The sequence below is a fragment of the Psittacula echo genome, assembly GCF_963264785.1.
Source record: "Psittacula echo genome assembly, chromosome: 6".
NCBI classification, from domain to species: domain Eukaryota; kingdom Metazoa; phylum Chordata; class Aves; order Psittaciformes; family Psittacidae; genus Psittacula; species Psittacula echo.
The window spans coordinates 43,789,047-43,807,625 of NC_137743.1; the positions used below are offsets into that span (position 1 = coordinate 43,789,047).

Below are 18,579 nucleotides of genomic sequence, written 5' to 3' on the forward strand. Positions count from 1 at the left end.
TCTGATCTTTCCCTCCAGCAATCTTGGACTAGACTCTGAACAGCACAACTTCCAAAGAGCAGATAGACAACAGCTTTTTCTGGACTTCCAAAGTAGTTTAGCGGCTAGGTGGCCGAGTCTTCTAAGCCATACAAAAGCATATGAACCCTGTCAGTATTTTCTGAGTACCACAAAGTGACAGTGAATAGGGACATCAGTGTTGCTGCCTTCCTTCAGCCTCCCTGCCTGGGAGGTTTGGGAACAGCCTCTGGATGACTGACAGTTTTTAAGAATGCCTAATTATTAACTCTCAAATGGCTTTATAAACTTGGGCAGAAACACATTTCTGAAGTACTGGGTGAGTATCTTCATGACTAGACACTTGTATTTGGAGATTTGAATTCTGCTTAAATCACACAATACACACTAAGGCAAAACAATGGAGCTTCCTGTTTTATCTATATAAATGAACTGACACACACATACAAGCCAAAAATAAGTAGCACAGAAGGCATTTTCTTTCTTCTAAGAAAAGTCATGCATATTTATTTGTTACTTCTCCCTTTGAAATGCAAAGACGTGAATTCTTGCCTTGAAATCCCATCCAAACACACCACAATTTGTGACAAAAATTGAGCCTGATATCTTTTTTTGATTGGCACTTCACTCTTCTGCCCATCTACAACTAAGTTTCATTATGGAAATAAAAATATTTTCCTAATTACTTACTTAATTCATACTTAACTGTTTGTTGGGCTGTATTGTTAACAGTAAGGGGTGGTAGGTTGCACCATTAAAAGGTCAGAGAAAAACCACAAGCCTGTTAATACTCCACGCTATAACTCAAAAACAACAATAACTTGGGAAGCATAGTTAAGCATTTTAAACAATCAAGAGCATTATAAGCCATGGAAAAGTGATGAAATGGTGTCAGGCAGGCCACACCATTAAACAGAAAGCAGTATTGCTTAGTGAAGGCATAAGTAAGTCTGTATTGATTTTGATGGAATAAGCAGTCCCCGAAAGTCAAAGGGTGTCGACATGACTGTCGTCACACAACATTAGGCAGTGAGATAAGACTTGGAGCTTAGAATACAGAAACCTCAACTACTTAGTGGCATAACAACATTGTTAAAAGTCTTTTAGACCCTTTATTAATGGTACTGAAAAAGCAGCAGGAAAAAATACCTTTAAAACACCAAAAACTTAAGGTGTGTGGGACCAAAGACTTCAAATGCAAAAAGGTGTTCAACAGACTTCACAAATGATGATGGTGGGCAGCAGTTAGTTTTCCCTAGAGAAAAGCAGAGCAAATACCACATTGTAAACTACGTACTAGTCCAATATCCAATGGGGTTTACAGCAGAGTGGAACAGGCAGGGTGCACAGTGCTGGCCTGTCTTGGTTGCAGCTGCAGGGAAAAGCATTTCAAGCCCCTAAGAAGATCAAGAATCAAGTAACTTGTGAGCTTAGAAAAGTAATTGTTTGTACCACCATTATTATGGGAAAGGCACTCAGAGGAAATGTTGCTCACCAAGAGACTGGTGTGTGGGCTCCTGTACCCCAAGCAGAAGTGTGATCCCATGTGGAAAGTGTGTTGCTGCCCCATGTGCTAATTTCCAAACTCCTTGAGATACCAGAAGTGGAAAAAGACCCATTTTGGCATATCTCACTGAGCCAAAGAAGATCCGGACAGGGCTGAAGATGGTAATCAGTGTGTGAACTAAACCACTGTTAAAGGTAGGAAAGATAATGAATCATTCTGGCCTTTTTTTTGTTTGCTTCAAGTGAGTCAATCCCAGAGACTCTGGCACAATACTGAAATACAGGCTTCAACCACCTAACAAGCCTTATTTATCTCTATGGACGAAAACATTCACAGAGAACAATGCTGAACAGACAAGAGTGCTCACCTTGAGACAGACAAATTTAAAAGCAGCTTGGCATAAACTTCTTTCAGAAAGCTTCAGCAATTGCAAAGCATAGCAATGTTTCCCATCTGAAGTATTTAATCTAAAATGCAGTATTTTATATACTATTATTTAAAAATCAAATTACCTGAAGTTGTGTCCCTTTGAAACCTTTGTTATGATGGCTAGAAGCCTTTCTTCAAAACAAAATTTAGCTGGAAAATGTTATAGATATTGAAACATCTTGAGTATTGTTCACAATTTGTGAAGCAAATTCACTGACTGAAATTACAAGACTGGACTTTCTCAGAGAAGTATGAAACATCAGTGAAAATGTTTTCTTTGTTTCCACTATATAAGGATATTAACATGACTTTTTATGCATCTGTATACTTGAAGGCTATGAATTAAATAACCTGTTTCACAGTTAAATTGACAGTACAACCATAGGTGACTGTGATTGAGAAACAACCTAAAACTAGATCACTTACATGTAACCTGCATTACCCTGTGATCCTATGACTGCTGTTCATAAAACCTACCCACAAAAATGTACAAATGCCAAACTTTCATGTTGTAACTGGACATAAAAGTTCTACTTAAAAATAAAAACAATCAACATCCCCACAAACACACTAATAAAGTCTTTTCCCATTAAATTCCTTTCAAATTTTAAAGAAGCAAGCAAATATAGAAAAGACTGTATAGAATACAAAAGCTTAATTCAAGTATATTGACTCTAATAGCTGGTTTCAAACAGGCCACTGTTGGGTGGAAAGAAATCACTAGCTAAAATATTTTAATGTCATTTAAATTAAGTTGCACCTACATGTGGAATTAACTGAAACAAGTTCTTCAGTCAGATAACCAGTTTTCTGTAGGTGCTAACAGAATTGCTCAAAAAAGCAAACCTTCATGACAAGCAGCAGGTGAATTAGTTTGGAGAACAGCAGTTTTGCAATTGTAGCAAATTTTCATAGACACCATTGCTGCTTCCTGATACAAACTAGTTAAAAAGTCCTGCATGAAATTCCACTAACTTCCTTAAAAAAACATTCATGTCTTTAGAACAGTTTGCCATGTTACCAGGTAGCAATTTCAAATGAGTCCCTGCACCAGGAGGAGCCGTCAAATAGCAGAAAATAAGTCCAAAAGAGCTGCAAATTGAAGAAATTGTGTAAAGACGTAAGGAAGCCTGGCTAATGAGTCAAACTCACTGTTTCCTGGCATGGAAAAGGCATGGAGATTTAATGGTCTGAGCTGCTGCATTTCATCTGATTGTAAAATAAAAGCTGAGAAACTTAGCCTCAACTGTGATACTGGCAAGCCCAGCCAGCCCTTTCGCTTCATATAGTGTCATCAGAAGCTGAAGATGCAAGAGCAGTCCAGTCAGCTTGTCAAGTAAACCATATTGCTGGACAATTTTAAGAAGAGAGGTGCTCCACCACTGGCAGTATCATAACAGAAGAAGACAGCTACAGGCAGGTAGGAAATGGTGATGAAGACACCAAACCAAGCAGCAGGAAAGAGAACACACAAAAGCTAGAAAACGTGACCATGTTTCACTGTGAGAAGAATTAACACGTGCACTTGCAGCTACAGAACTCCAGGAAAACAAACAAAAAAACAAACAAACATACAGCATCAAGGAAGGAAAGCAGGTAATGAGATAGCAGAGGAGTGGATTTTTTTAAGTGTATATTTTTGTTACAGGAGCAACAACAATGCAACACCGCCATCCATTAAGAGCATTTAGTATAGTACCAAAGGGTCAAGCGACCTGCTGCTGTTTTGGTCATCTTTCTGCTTGTCAAGTGACAGCTGTACTAGTAAGAACTGTTATGCTTATTGAGAAATTATGAGTGTAGTTTTATGCGAGCATTGGAAAAAACACAAATACCTTTCATTGATGTTACAACAGTCCTTTGAACTCTAATTATTTGATTTCCTTACAGGATACTAAAAAAAAAAAAAAAAAAAAAAAAAAAAAAAAAGGAAGAAAAGAAAACCTCCCAAAAACCACAAAAAAAGAAACCAACCCGCACCTCTAAAATAATCCTTGAAATCTGCATATTATTAAAATTGCTTTTGAGAATGCTACTGTTCTTATTTGTGTTATTATACCTCTAGGAACTTCTAGCCCTCTCTTCACTGGGTTAGGTAATGCAAGAAGAATAAAAGCACAGTCCATTCCCCAAACAACATGGGCACTACTGCTCCAGCCTGGCTACTGAACTGCTCACAAACATGAGTATCAATGACTTCTACTGCAACAGATAATCAACCCTACATCAGCATATTTCACAGACAATTCTAAGAAGCCCTCCACAATTTCTTTTTGGTGCTTTCACACTGTTAGCTTCAAAAACTACATCTCACCTTACATATATATATCACCTTATATACAACTATTTTATGTTAAATAGCATGCAATGATTAACTGGAACTCTATTTAAAAAAACAACTATTATCTTCTGAGTGTTAAAATGGATCAGATGTCCAATTAAGTTCCAAGACAAAGAGAATGGATCTCCAGATGAAAGGAAGCAGAAGTATATTTTCAATAGCTTTTCTACGCCCCAGACAGCATTTAAGCAGCATAACACAGTCTGAAACAGAACACAAGACTTTTATTTAAATCTTCAGATTTCACAGCTGGAAGTTAGGGATTAAAATGACTGAACTCATAGCTATCAAGAATAGAGAGTACTTCACAAGTAGCAAAATTACAAATTTTAAGATGAATTAAGGAAGATAACTGTAACCAAAATTTTAATGGAAAAGGTGTAGGCTCTGTCATAGTTACTCCATATTGCCACAGAATTATATAAAGCATCTAAAACTTCCTCAATACTTCAGAGAAAAAAAAACCAAACAAACCAAACTCTGAGTAAATACTGAGTAGGAAGTCAAGCTTTATAAGCTGAAGAAGCTAAACTAGGGAACAGAACATGCCACAGGAATAATACATAAGATTTTCTTCTGCTGTGGTGAAGACAGGGTGAACAAAGGTCCAAATCACAAAGCTTTCATGACAGCTCCATAGCAAACCGTCAGAAATTTCTCTTTCAATCTCAAACTGAATAGTGCCTTCTAGAACAGCCCAGATAATGTGGATATATTATTTCAGATCTGCCCTTATATACTGTATATTTAAAGACAGATACAATAAGACTTCTCCATTTATGCTATCATTCCATGGCACAAGTCATGGCAGAATTGCTGTGCTCCCATATACCTTGCACAATCCAACTGCAGTAAATTCTCCCTGTTGGGATTGCTGCAAACTTTCAGAAAAACTAATTCCATTGCCTTTGCTTGATAAATATAAATATATATACTTTTAAATAGCCCCCCACTTTTTAGTACAGAAATTGAAAGTCACAATTTTGTTATATTAAGCACAAATATGAGCAATAGTTTGTTGCTTTGATTGCAGGGTCACTGTATGCCTGATCAATGCACGCATAAAAAAATTAGAAATGCCTTCTGATAAAAAAGTTGTTCTTTTTTTATGTTAAGTGACATGGGCATTTTCCCAGAGAAGCTTTGAGAGTTTAAAAAAATTGAAGCTGGACAGTGCTTTCATCTGTCAATTCTGAAAAAAAATGCAATACATTTTACTAGATAAAGTACAAATCTATAATATAGCTGCCCACATAACTGATCTTCAGAAGAAAGTAAGAAGCAAGATAGGTTATTTCACAGCATGGAGAAGAAATAGTAAGAAGATGCACATATCTGAATAATGCAAAACCTTGACTACATCGGTTTTTGTCAAAGAATAACAAAAAGGCAGAAGTAGAAGCAAAGTCACTTTCTTTCAAGATCAAAGACATTACTCCAGTGATACATAGGCTTTATCTACACAAATCTTTTTGAGTAAAGGAAAACTGTTGCAGATTACAGTAGATGGTCAAGGCTCATCTACAATATACTATAATTAGACTCCTTCAAGTGCCTAACTACATATTGTGTAATAGCCCATTTTCTTGAACTTTCACAGGAAACTCACCCCATCTGGTCTGCCATCCGAGGCTGTAACAATCAGAATATAGCGATCAGTGCTTTCTCTGTCCAAGGGTTTTCCTAAGGCTAGTAGTCCAGAACTAGTAATAAAACAAAAACATAAAATATTACCACAACAGTTGTGAGATATCTGCAAGCATTTTTGTTCCACTACTTTGTGTTATACAAATGTTTGCCTTTGAGCAAGTTAATAAGCTTTTAAGCTTTATAAGAACTGAAAGCATGCTCTGTGGTAGGTAAAAGCTAATAAAAACAATGAACCACTTTCTAATGATTTCTGCTTCGGTTCTTGTATAATTTAGGATTAAAAGAACAACTTAGTGATCTAGAGGATTCTGCAATAGATAGGCCTACATTGAACACAGGACCCTTATTTGTTAGACAGCTGCACTGCTATAATAAATGGGAGAATCACAAGCAATTTATTAATCACACAGGAGCTGTGATACCCCTGACAGGACTGCAGCAGTAAGATCTGGGAATACAACACACATGATCTTAAGCATAAATTTTCTCCCAGTTTTATAGGGAAAGGCTACTAACTTGTATCTTGAGTAACTTCAGGAAAAGTGCTGCAATGAGCTAATGCCCTTTCAATATAAACACAGATAGACCACAGTCCCTAATAATAACATATTAATATAGGCACAAATGTTTTGGAAAACAAATCAGGATATTGTGATTATTGCTGCTCATTTTAACAGATATGAAAGAAGGGTTATTTGGAATCCACCTATACAAAAATAAATAAAATTTTACAAAAATGCTGTTTGAAAATGTTGCAAATTCCTGTAACTGCTGACAAATAAAACATTTTGGATTTTTTTCTCTAGGATGATCTAATTTCCTCATGTAGGTGTGCTGTAGGTGTGTGCAGCAGCACAGAGACAAGATCCCACTGTGCCACTGATCCTATACAATGTTAAGATGACAATCCTGTCTAAGCAAGCTAAACTCTGCTCAACTAAAGTAATACTTCCCTGACCACGGCTAAAGCTCTGCATTTCATTTACAGGATTTTGCTGTCTACCGGAACCTGGTTATGTATGTAACAAATTGATATTTCTCTTATATGCCACCCAATCCATTGGCTATTTAACAAATATGCACCAATAGACGTGGATGACATTTACCCTCCTGTTGCATAGCTAAGCAGTTTCTCCAATGAAACTCCACCAAACACACCATAATCAACTCATAATGTTTTAAGAAAAGTGTAACAGTACATGATTTTGCAGGGCATAATCCACATTAGCTGGGATCTTAGTATTACTCCATTTTTAATGGAGATTTCAGACACAAGTATTTGTCAGTCATAGCCATAAATTTTACTGGTTGACCTACATTTTACCTTCATGACCTAGAACTTAAACAACTACTTGTTCAGAAAAGGATTTTATTAAAACAACAACGTCAAATCCAAACAGAACCATTAAAGTCCCACGTAACTATGAGGTTTCATTAGCTGTACTTCTCCAGAATGCTTACATGTATACCATCTCTACCTAATGATTCTTCTTATAAATTTCTGCATAGTTTCTGCTGTAACTTCTTACTCACAGAAGACCTCAGCGAACTGGTTCCAGGATAAAGAACTGGCTGGATGGCCACACGCAAAGAGTTGTGGTCAATGGCTCAGAGTCCAGCTGGAGACCAGTAATGAGTGGTGTCCCTCAGGGATCGGTGTTGGGACCGGTCTTGTTCAACAGCTTTGTCAGTGACATGGACAGTGGGATTGAGTACACCCTCAGCAAGTTTGCCGATGACACCAAGCTGTCTGGTTTGGTTGATACACCGGAGGGAAGGGATGCCATCCAGAGGGACCTCGACACGCTTGTGAGGTGGGCTGATGCCAACCTTATGAAGTTCAACCATGCCAAGTGCAAGGTCCTACACCTGGGTCGGAGCAATCCCAGGCACAGCTACAGGTTGGGCAGAGAAGAGATTCAAAGCAGCTCTGCAGAGAAGGACTTGGGGGTGTTGGTCGATGAGAAAAGAACATGAGCCGGCTTCAGTGTGAGCTCGCAGCCCAGAAAGCCAACTGTATCCTAGGCTGCATCAAAAGGAGTGTGACCAGCAGGTCGAAGGAGGTGATCCTGTCCCTCTACTCTGCTCTCGTGAGACCTCACTTGGAGTATTGTGTGCAGTTCTGGTGTCCTCAACATAAAAAGGACATGGAACTGTTGGAACAAGTCCAGAGGAGGACCACGAGGATGATCAGGGGACTGGAGCACCTCCCGTATGGAGACAGGCTGAGAAAGTTGGGGCTGTTCAGCCCGGAGAAGAGAAGGCTGCGTGGAGACCTCATAGCAGCCTTCCAGTGTCTGAAGGGGGCCTACAAGGATGCTGGGGATGGACTCTTCATCAGGGACTGTAGTGACAGGACAAGGGGTAACGGGTTCAAACTTAAACAGGGGAAGTTTAGATTGGGTAAAAGGAAGAAATTCTTTACTGAGAGGGTGGTGAGGCACTGGAATGGGTTGCCCAGGGAGGTTGCAAATGCTCCATCCTTGGTGGTGTTCAAGGCCAGATTGAATGGAGTCCTGGGTGACATAGTTTAGTGCAAGGTGACCCTACCCATGTCAGGGGGGTTGGAACTAGATGATCTTAAGGTCCTTTCCAACCCTAACTATTCTATGATTCTATATTTCTTTTTAAACATAGCCACATATATAGTAATATAAATGTATGTAGCTATATAAAGCTACCTATAAATATGTTATATAAAAATATATACAATAAATATAGCTACATATCATTAAAATACATGTGTATGTATACATCTATGTGATTATACATACATAAATTATAAAATTACATATAGGCATAATAAATTACATTCTACATATTTCTATTTACATACACTTAGTAAAATACAGGTATATTTGCAATTTTAGCTATTTGCATTAGTGTTCTACCTGGACTACTAAGACTTTAATTAGACTAATAGTAAATTCTTGGCTTTGCAAACATACATGGCCCACAAGAAAGCAGTGAGTTTAAAAGCGGTGGCATTTCCAGCAAGCCATCCCGCAATTTGTGTGTGACAAATTAGTAACACTGTGCACCTCAATTTTACTTCCATTCTTATGTACTGTCTTCTGCTAAGGAATATTCGGGTGAGTGCAAGTAATATTACTGTTATATTACTAAAGACCATTTAACTTTCAAACTACACTTTTTAAACTTAGAAGATGCTCAAACGGTAGTGATGCTACTGAGAAAGGCATTAACTTCTTTTGTGGGATGTAGAAAAGTCAGATGTATTATTAACTGTCAAAATTGCTAAATTATGGTCTGTATTTTAACAATTCTCTTATTTCCAGATGTTTATGCAAATCAATTAGCTACCATAATAGATCATATATATTTTTCAGCATTTGTTCAAGACACCACAACAAAATATGAACAGAAGAATTGTTTAGGAAAGAAACAGTGAGTAAAACACTTAAAACTTATGTGGTAAAGTACTAAATATCAAAGTGGATCTAAGAATAAAAAATTGACAGCAACTGACAACAAATACTGTGTTACTGACACTGACCTTTAGCTGCATATAGCCATTTAAATTTCTCCACTATTTTTGCACTATCATACCACCTTTTTTATCTCCTCCTTTCTACCACTTGAACAACCGCAATCTACAGTCTCCATTTCAATAGATGAACATCATTCAAGAAACAGGATAGCTTATAAAAACTTCCAGGTTTTATTCAAGGATTCCACATTCATTTAATACCCCAAATTTTAATCATCACTGTCCCTAGGGAACATAAGGAGGTACCGAATTACTACAGCTTATGCTCAGTTTGCATTGCCAAAGAGGAAGGAACAAAAGGATCCTGCAATCCTCAGACTCAGGATGAGAGATCCAGTAGGTAGGTGTAAAACTGGCAATATTTAGTACTCAGGCTGCCAGTTAGGGAATTACACAGGGATTAACTGACGTGCTCTAGGATACAAGAAAATAATCCAGATGAGAAAAGGAAAGAGACAGAATCATGTTCATGGTCTCTGTCTCAGCTTTAAAGTATTTTAAAATTTATAAATGTAACACTGAGATAAATTCCAGATGCCTTAATATGCCAGTCACATTAACTATATGCTTTGTTTAATATTAATCCTACTTTAATCTCCTATCAAGGCTTTTCAGCATCTGGAAAAAATGTGTAAAAGGCTGAAGAAAACTTTGCACAAACAATTTCCAAGGAGACAGATGCAAGGAGGGCAGGAAAGAGAGAATCACAGAATTGACTAGGTTGGAAAAGACCTTTAAGATCATAAAGTCCAACCATTACCCCAAGATGCCAAGACCACCGCTAAACCTTACCACTGAAGGCCTCATCTACATGTTTTTTGAACACTTCAAAACACTTTTCAGAGAACACTTCAAAGAGCTCTTCTTTTTACCACGAGGCAACAGATCAAAAAGACAAACACACGCCTGACTTTGTGTTGAAATCCTCAATGTGCAGTGGTGCTCAGATGCATGTAGGGAGGATGTAAGGCTGAGGGATGTCAGGCTGCTCATGATAGGCCACAGAGGCTCAAGCAGGACGGAGGAGGACACCCAGCCACCCCTGACAGTCCCTGGGAGGTGACACCTGCAACTGCTTCAACACTACCTGACAACATGCTGTACCTGAAGCCTTCAGAGAGCAAACTAGACATTTCTTACTTATTTTCAGACTGAATTCACAGCTGTGAATTCACATGTCACCTTTAACAGCTTGATTTCTGGCTATTGCCACACTGTTTACATCCAAGGCTGGACAATACAGATGCTGCCTAGGATCCAACTTCTAGAATACCTTTACATCACGGGTTTGGCAGGCCAGAAGTTGGCTTGAATTTGTACACATTTTTAAAGTATCTCTGGTATGGAGAACTATCAGGATTTTTATGGTGTGATGTTAACAGCATCGTGATAAGCATGAACACCACAAAACAACTACCCATCGAGTGATCCCCCCCACTTCACAGCACCTCTCATGTAGCCAGGCACATTTCTTATTATTCAAGTTCTAAAGTCATAGAGTGGGTCAGACCAAGTTTCTCTATGTTTCTATGGGGAGGATTGCTAACATCATTTGTACAAACCGTATAAACCTGCACAGTGCTGGAGCTATGAATTCTAGCACTCCCTTTGAGCTGATAAGCAAAGTATAGCTTCCCTGATTTGCACTGAAAACTCCAGTCCTAAGCAATGAATAAAACCAACACCCTAACATGATTTCCTGCTTTTGCTATCTCAGCAGAACAGTACCCTCTCTAAGCTTTCACCTTCATTGCCTAACAAGTCTTTACTATTAGAGGGCCCATCAATGTCGGTTGACAACAGCATCAGCATCTCTTGGGATGTTCAAGGTTTTTTTCACATTGTTTCAGAAGTGATTTGATTCTCTGTATATGGGAGGTTAGTGAGTAATGTAGAACTTACTCAGAAAATACAGACGTGTTTTAGTACAATCACTTCCTCACACAAAATTTGAACAATTTTTTACAATTACACCTGCACCATGAACAAATAAGTTCCAGATTATTTTTGTCCCATCATCTACCACAGGAAGTCAGTTTAGCACCCTCCCTTCCTCCTGCAAAGATAAAACATACTTTGGCATGTAAATACTAGCTGCTTGGGTAAAATAAAGAAGGGAGTGGTGGGACAGGCACAGACCTACGTCGTGCTTATAATTTCATAACATAACCTTTCTTTCTAACTCTATTTAAGTCGGTATTCAATTTAAGAAAAACAGGTTTTACAACAAAAGACTTCCCACTGCAGACTAAAACATTTGAAGGCAAGAAATTAGAAAAGAAAGCAAAAGTTGTCCCTGATGTTAGTCAAGAGCTGACAAGTATAAAGTTATTAATTAATCTCTGGCCACTATTTTGAATGGAATGTTTCCACCTCAGTGATTTTTACCTACAAAAGTGTTTAAAATTAACAGACAGTCCCCTGTGAAAAATTCCAGAGTACAATATCATTCACAGAGCTCTCATTAATGTATAAGAGCCAATCTACGGAACAGCTGAACAGATCCAATTACAAGTCTTTCTTTAGCTCTCAGCCCACATATTCACTTGACTGAAAAGTTACAAGTCTATTTTCTAAGGGTTTTTCCACTTACCTTTGAGAGAGATTAAAAACTTGTTGAGGATCTCCATTCTGAATGAGGTATCTTATAGGGTCACTCTCTCTATCAAAAGCCTTTAGGAAAAAAAGAGGATAAAATTAAGTCAGTTACATAGCCTTCTTTTCTTTCCTTCAATTCATAAACTGGAAAATTAACTCCTGAAGTTCTCTTAATGTTTTCTACAGGGGCGACAAGAATCTGTTTGTAAGGCAACAGTGGGAATTACAGACTGGCTACTTCAGATAAAGCTGTAGCACATCAGAATTCTTCTGATACATAGAAATAACAATATCCTGAATATAGACTTTCAAATTACTGCTAAAAATAAACACGGAGCACCAAAAGTATGAAATTCAGGCTTCATAGAATTACTTACATTTTTCTGAGTCTACAGACTGAATAGACTGAACTTTTTGTTTCCTTTGTTCCTATTCTTCATTTCCACTTCTTTTTCTATTAGTTTATTAGAATCACAGTACTTTTACTGATGCTCCATTGAGCAGTTTAGACACTGCAGCACTCACCGTCCATGATAATTTATTTCGGGTGAGGGGAGGAAGGGGATGAAGATCAGGATGAGATGCTTGAGAAAGACTATTAAAAGCATCAAAACAAGTGTATTCCACCTACTAGATGTCAGAAAAGCTTTTCAGAAGTAGAGTAAACTACTTTTGAAGTTATGCTTCATCTAACCTATTTACAAAAATGGCCATAAATATTCCACGTAATTGTTACTTTTTTCATCAAGTATACACACACCTTTTCCCCAAAAAGACTATCAGGAGTTTTTCTGAGAAAATATTGTCTCTTGAACTGTCTCACAGTTACAACTATGTAGCATGCCAAATCCAAAGTGATTAAGCACGTTACCACAGGAAACCCAGTACATAAAGGGGGCCTACAAGAAACCTGGAGAAGCACCTTTTGCAAGGGCATGTTGGGATAAAACAAGGGGGAATGGCTTTAAAGTGAAAAAGGGTAGCTTTAGATTAGATATAAGGAAGAAATCCTTCAGTATGAGGGTGGTGAGACACTGGAACAGGCTGCCCAGAGTAGTGGCTGCTCCATCCTTGGAATTGTTCAAGGCCTGCCTGAACCTAGTGGAAGGTGTCCCTGCACAAGGCAAGGAAGAAGGAACTAGACAATCTTCCAGATTCCTTCCAATCCCTGACCATTCTACGATTCTGTGACAAACAATAAAGAAATGGTTAAAAGAATTGCAAGAAGGCCAACCAACAAGTTCACAGAAAGATAGATAAGATTTACTAGGAGACAGGTCAAAAAAAAAAAAAAAAAAAGTATTTTTGTGTTTCTCATCTTTCAACAACCATCCTTTTTCTTATCTATTTTCTGCAAGCATTTGCTGTACACCACAGTCAAAGATGTGTATCTTTGGTCTGACCATCTAAAGAGCAGTTCTTTGGAAAAAAAAACAAACCAAAAAAACAAAATAAGAAAAAAACCCTCACACACATATTAAGAACAGAAGCACAAACTCTTCCAGCATGCAGGCAGAACAGAGGATCTATTAAGAAACCAGCTTGCCTTAACCAAAGGAAGCACATAGAAAATAGTGGCTAAGGCAGATGGAGGGGACCAGTATAAAGAAAAAGCAAGAACAACTATATGAGGACAAAGTCAGAAAAAGTCAAGGCAAAACTGTACACAGAAACAGAAAAGCATACAAAGGATAACAAAGAAATGTTGAAATTACAGAGGAAAGCTCAGGAGAGTGGTACTTTGCCACAGTATAAAATCAGAAAGTTTGACGTAGAGGTCAAAGAGCTAACAATTCTTGCATTTCAGCTGCAATCAAGCAGCAAACAAAATTAAGTGCGGCAACAAAGGGGTAAAATCTCAGATGAGAATTGGGAAAGAATACAGCAGAGAATAGCTACATAACTAGAGCATCTTTAAATCATCTGCTGAAATTAAAGCCTAATAAAATTCATCTTAATGTATAAAAACACAGGCTGAAGCAATCTCAAAGCCATTAACAGTTTTCTTTGAGAACTCACAGAGGACAAACATGCTGAAGGGCAAACACCAGGTACATCTTTCACAGAGGAATAAGCCAGGAAATCACAGACCAGACAGGTAAAGCCCAATTCCCAGAAAACCACAAATAATCAAATTATATGTAAGTACCCGTGATGACAGTATGTAGATGGATAACACAAAGCTAAATTTCTTAAGAACAAAGTATGTCGAAGCAATCTAATCTCATTTTACAAGAAGACAACAGGTCTTGCATATAGGGAAAAAGATGTGGATATATTAATGCATCTAAGCTATAGCAAGGCTTTTCACACTTTCTTATGTAACATTTTCATAAAAAAGTTCAGGCAACATGGTCTCCAAATAGATGATGGGATTAATCAAGAATAAAGCTGATCATAAAAATTAACGTCAGACAGCAGTGGGTAGCATTTAGTATTGACAAAATTCTAAAAGGTTGTGCGTATTTCTTCCAATACTGATCAATATTTTCACTAACAACATTAGTGACGGAATAGGAAATTTGTTTATTAAATCCATGAATGGCATCAAATGACAGGAGGTGCCAGCACGTTAGAGATTATGACCAGAATTCAGATAGTCTTATGCTGATGATAGTAACGGTTAGGAGCTGACTCAATAAAAAAAAAAAACAAAACCAAAACAAACCTAAAAAGGTGTTAGCCAAGAATACAAAATTATACAAATACTGGATGCAGAAAATCAGACTAGCTGTCATCTCTGTGGATTATCATAGATTTTAGTTCATCAGAATCACATTGTTGCTTCTATCTTTAGTGGTCCTTTGTATTAATTTTACCTTACCTGAAGGTCATCCTGTCCTCACTTCGTATTTGATGGTATCTCAGAGGTTTGTTTATGGTCTACATTCATTCATAATAAGTTGGGAGACTTTCAGAAAGACAGCAGGTAAAAGTCTGATTCTAGTTAATTTTCTTTTCTCTTTATGTCCAATGAAAAGGTACCTTTCAATCAACACACTTAAAAAATCATAATGGGAAGTTTATCATTGTTTAAAAAAAAAAAAAAAAAAAAAATCTGTTACTTTTAAAATGAAAGAACAGAAAGTTATTATGTACATAGGAAAAACACTGAAGATTGCAAATGAAGAGAAAGCAATCTATGCCTACTGTTTTCCTGATCAATTGTATAGTAACTTTATAAATTGTACACTGATTTCATGTTGCCTCCTTGTTCAGCACATAACTGGACCATGATAATGATACTATTTGTTTTGCAGACTTCAGAAAAATTACACTATTTACACATTTTAATTAATAATGGCTGGCAGAACATGAAGCATAAACTCTTCCCAGGCATGCAATAAACTCCGAGGGTTATTTACAAATTAGTACTGTGGAGACCATTTAATATTGCATTCCTTAATCACAAATGTTGTTAATTAAAACACCAGTCACAATCAAGTGGGTGCATCATAAAATAAATAATGGTATAAGAAAAAATATAACCTTCCATCATCTGTATGAAATATTTTAATGGAAAAGAAAAATGTTAATTTTATTTTTAGAACATTTATTTTAAAGTCTAATAGGCAAATTTAAAACAGCTGCATTTGCATTGATACTGATGTTTTGAAGATATTCAGATTTGCTGACTCAGGAATATTTAAAATAAGTTGCTCACTCTCTCCCAGTTTTTGTAATCCTTACGCTGTATGCAACACTAACAAAATATTATGAAGGGTCGTAAAAGCATAACCTGCTAACCCTATGCATCAACCAAAACCTCAATACCTTAATTTTAAGACACTTAATGTATTGATTAGACTACTCATGAAAGAAAAAGTCAGTGTGAAAGTTTACAAATGAAAACACTTGTTAAGTATTTGAGGGCTGGTAATATTCCATAGTACCTCTGGAACAATAAGCAATATCTTAAGCTATTGTTAAAATTCCACACACACAAAAAAACCCCATATGACTAATTACTAACTTTCTATTGGCCTGGAGAAGACAGCAGAAGAGTTCGTAAGATTAAAATACTCAGTTTCTGATTTTTTAAAATGTTCCTTATTACATACAGAATAAAAAAAAAAAGTGAACACACAAATCTACTCCACACAAAGTTCTTTAATACAGATGGGAGTATTAGTGCAGAATGAGGCAGATGAACTTCCGCAATAAAGACAATGCATCCATATTTCAGGTTCAGGACCACCAGCCCTACAAGAGATATAGTCTTTGCCAGTCCCTTGAGATGAAGCCATGCATCTTTGTGATTTAACAATTAAGTATTTTTCATAAACCGAAATTGTCTACCTGAATTCAATCATTCATAGCATATTGGTAATACAAGATAAATTTATGTTGCAATAACAGTAAGTAAAAGATAACATTTTCTATGCATTTCCAAAGTTCTTAAAACTAACTGAAGCATCTCACTATTTCCCAAACACAGTAAATTGTCATTTCTGGGGATCTGGGGCATATAGCAAGAGAACACCCACTGCTGCATTGCTAAAACACTTACCAGTGACCAGGCTACAAGGATAGTAGCTGTAATGACCATTTTGCATCTCCCCTGCCTTGCCTGGCATGGGCTGTCTTTTCCAGATTTAGTCAGCATAACTTACCAAGGATCATTTGAAAAGGAAAACAAAATCTGGGTAAAATGCTTGGGGTTTAGCAAAACCTTAAAGTAGACAGATTATTTCAACAATGGGGTTCACCTTCTAACAGCATTTAAGTTGTATAAAATACCTAAATTCTAAAACCTGCTAATAGTTTTTCTGCCTCCAAAGATCACTTAGGGTTTCAGCCATAGATTCCAGCACCTGTCAAGTAAACACAAGTGTTTCTGCTTCCCAGCATGCTCCTGGCTTGCATTACTCTTTGGAGTTTCTAGAACCAAGCATCTCCCCTTGAGAGAGGAAAAGGCTCCTGAACAGCATGGCTCCAATTCTGAACTCATTCCAGGCATTAAAGACATAACAGAAGTTATTTTCAGCACTGAGCTAAATGAGTCATCCTCCCTCAGCACAGGTGACTGTATCAGTTTAACCATCCATAATAATCTTAATCTTTCATCAGCAAACAATTTTAATAGAAATTTACCCATTCACCTGCATCAGTGACTCAATTAGAGTTCCTTTATTTCACACACTTTGGTTTCAATTATTTTTTTTTTTCTGTGCATTTACTGAATATGCAAAATACAGAGCCATATGCTTCAGCTGTTCTAAACTACCCTAAATTCCACCAAGTTCAACATGTTTCAATAGAGCTACATTGACTTAAGGCAGATAAGACTTTGCTCTGTATTGTTTCTGTTTAGCTCAGGTATCTCCAGTCGAGTATTTCCAGTCTTCCCCTTTGAATGGCTTTGTGTGAAGTTTGAATAACTCTTAGGTTTACAGGAACCATGCTCAGGAGAGCATGCTGTACTGAGTTTCTTTTAGACTTGAGGTCATAACTATTTGACAATAATCCCTCTCCTGAAGAATTTGATCCCTCTCTCCAAACATCTAGAGTTGTAATTTATCTACCTATTTTGCACAGCTGGCTTTCCAGGCATGTGGACAGAATGCAGTGCAGCAAAAGCTTAGGAAACAGTAAATAAGCTAGCAGAAAGCTGGTAAGTTAACCATGCAACAGCACCCAGAGAAGCAAGTGGGCCTGCAAACTATGTCAATGCAACATTATTTAAAAAGCAATACTGGACTAATGTGCTTTCGCTGCTATATTTGTTATATTTGCTATATTTGCTATATTTCACAGAGCTATATTGTGTGGTCAGTTGTACAGGGACCTTTGCTTTTTGTTAGCCTGTTAACAGCAGTTGTTACACACACCAAGGGGAGTAAATATCTTCAGATGCTTTTCAAAAACAACAGGCTAAAGAAGGCTGAATGCCAAGAATCTTGTTGAAATTCTGTGTGAATTAGGTGTGGGAGGTTCTAAGCTCCGCTGGTTTGCTGGCAAACATACACATAGAGATTTTAACATATGAAATCACAGGCCTTTCAAGTTTTAACCATTCATGGAATTTTTTTCTTATGTACTTCAGTTCCATATGCAGCCTACAGTACCTTTCCAGGCACATTTAACACAAAAAAAAGAACACACACAAATATCCAAGTAAGCACTTTTCCTATATGGTCCATGTAAAAGAGGCTATTTATTAGAGCTAAATAATTTTCAATACTTAGAAACTGTCCTTTCCCCATGTATGTAAGGGCTGGCTTCTGGCATTGGTACAAACAGAAGGAATGTGGTAAAGGCTTACAGGGAAACATCTCTACCTGCAGGTTTAACAAAATGGCTCCAATTCTCATGGCCTCACTGACTTCAAGGCTGTACATCAACTGGGGAAAGCGGGGAGGGCTCTGGTTGTTAGGTGGAAGGACCTCAATGTAAACAGTAGTAATAGAGCTCCTGAAATGTAAGAATAAAAAAAAAAATCAAAGTCAGTCAAAATCAATAAGTCAACAAACACAAGGCAAACAACAATGTATTTATGTATTTTATCCATTGTGTGTTCTCTAG

The 18,579-nt window shown here is 37.3% G+C and overlaps 1 protein-coding gene across 3 annotated transcripts in view; it reads right to left on the reverse strand.

Annotated features, from left to right (window-relative positions):
* PCDH15 (protocadherin related 15) overlaps positions 1-18,579 on the reverse strand; it is a gene marked incomplete at both ends in the record, with an annotated part of 382,058 nt that overhangs the window by 171,155 nt on the left and 192,324 nt on the right. For all 3 annotated transcript variants that reach the window (XM_080620329.1, XM_080620327.1, XM_080620328.1), the window contains 3 exons: positions 5,905-5,998; positions 12,050-12,129; positions 18,336-18,468. In XM_080620329.1, coding sequence (XP_080476455.1) covers positions 5,905-5,998; positions 12,050-12,129; positions 18,336-18,468 — 307 coding nt within the window. The remainder of the gene's footprint in view (positions 1-5,904; positions 5,999-12,049; positions 12,130-18,335; positions 18,469-18,579) is intronic.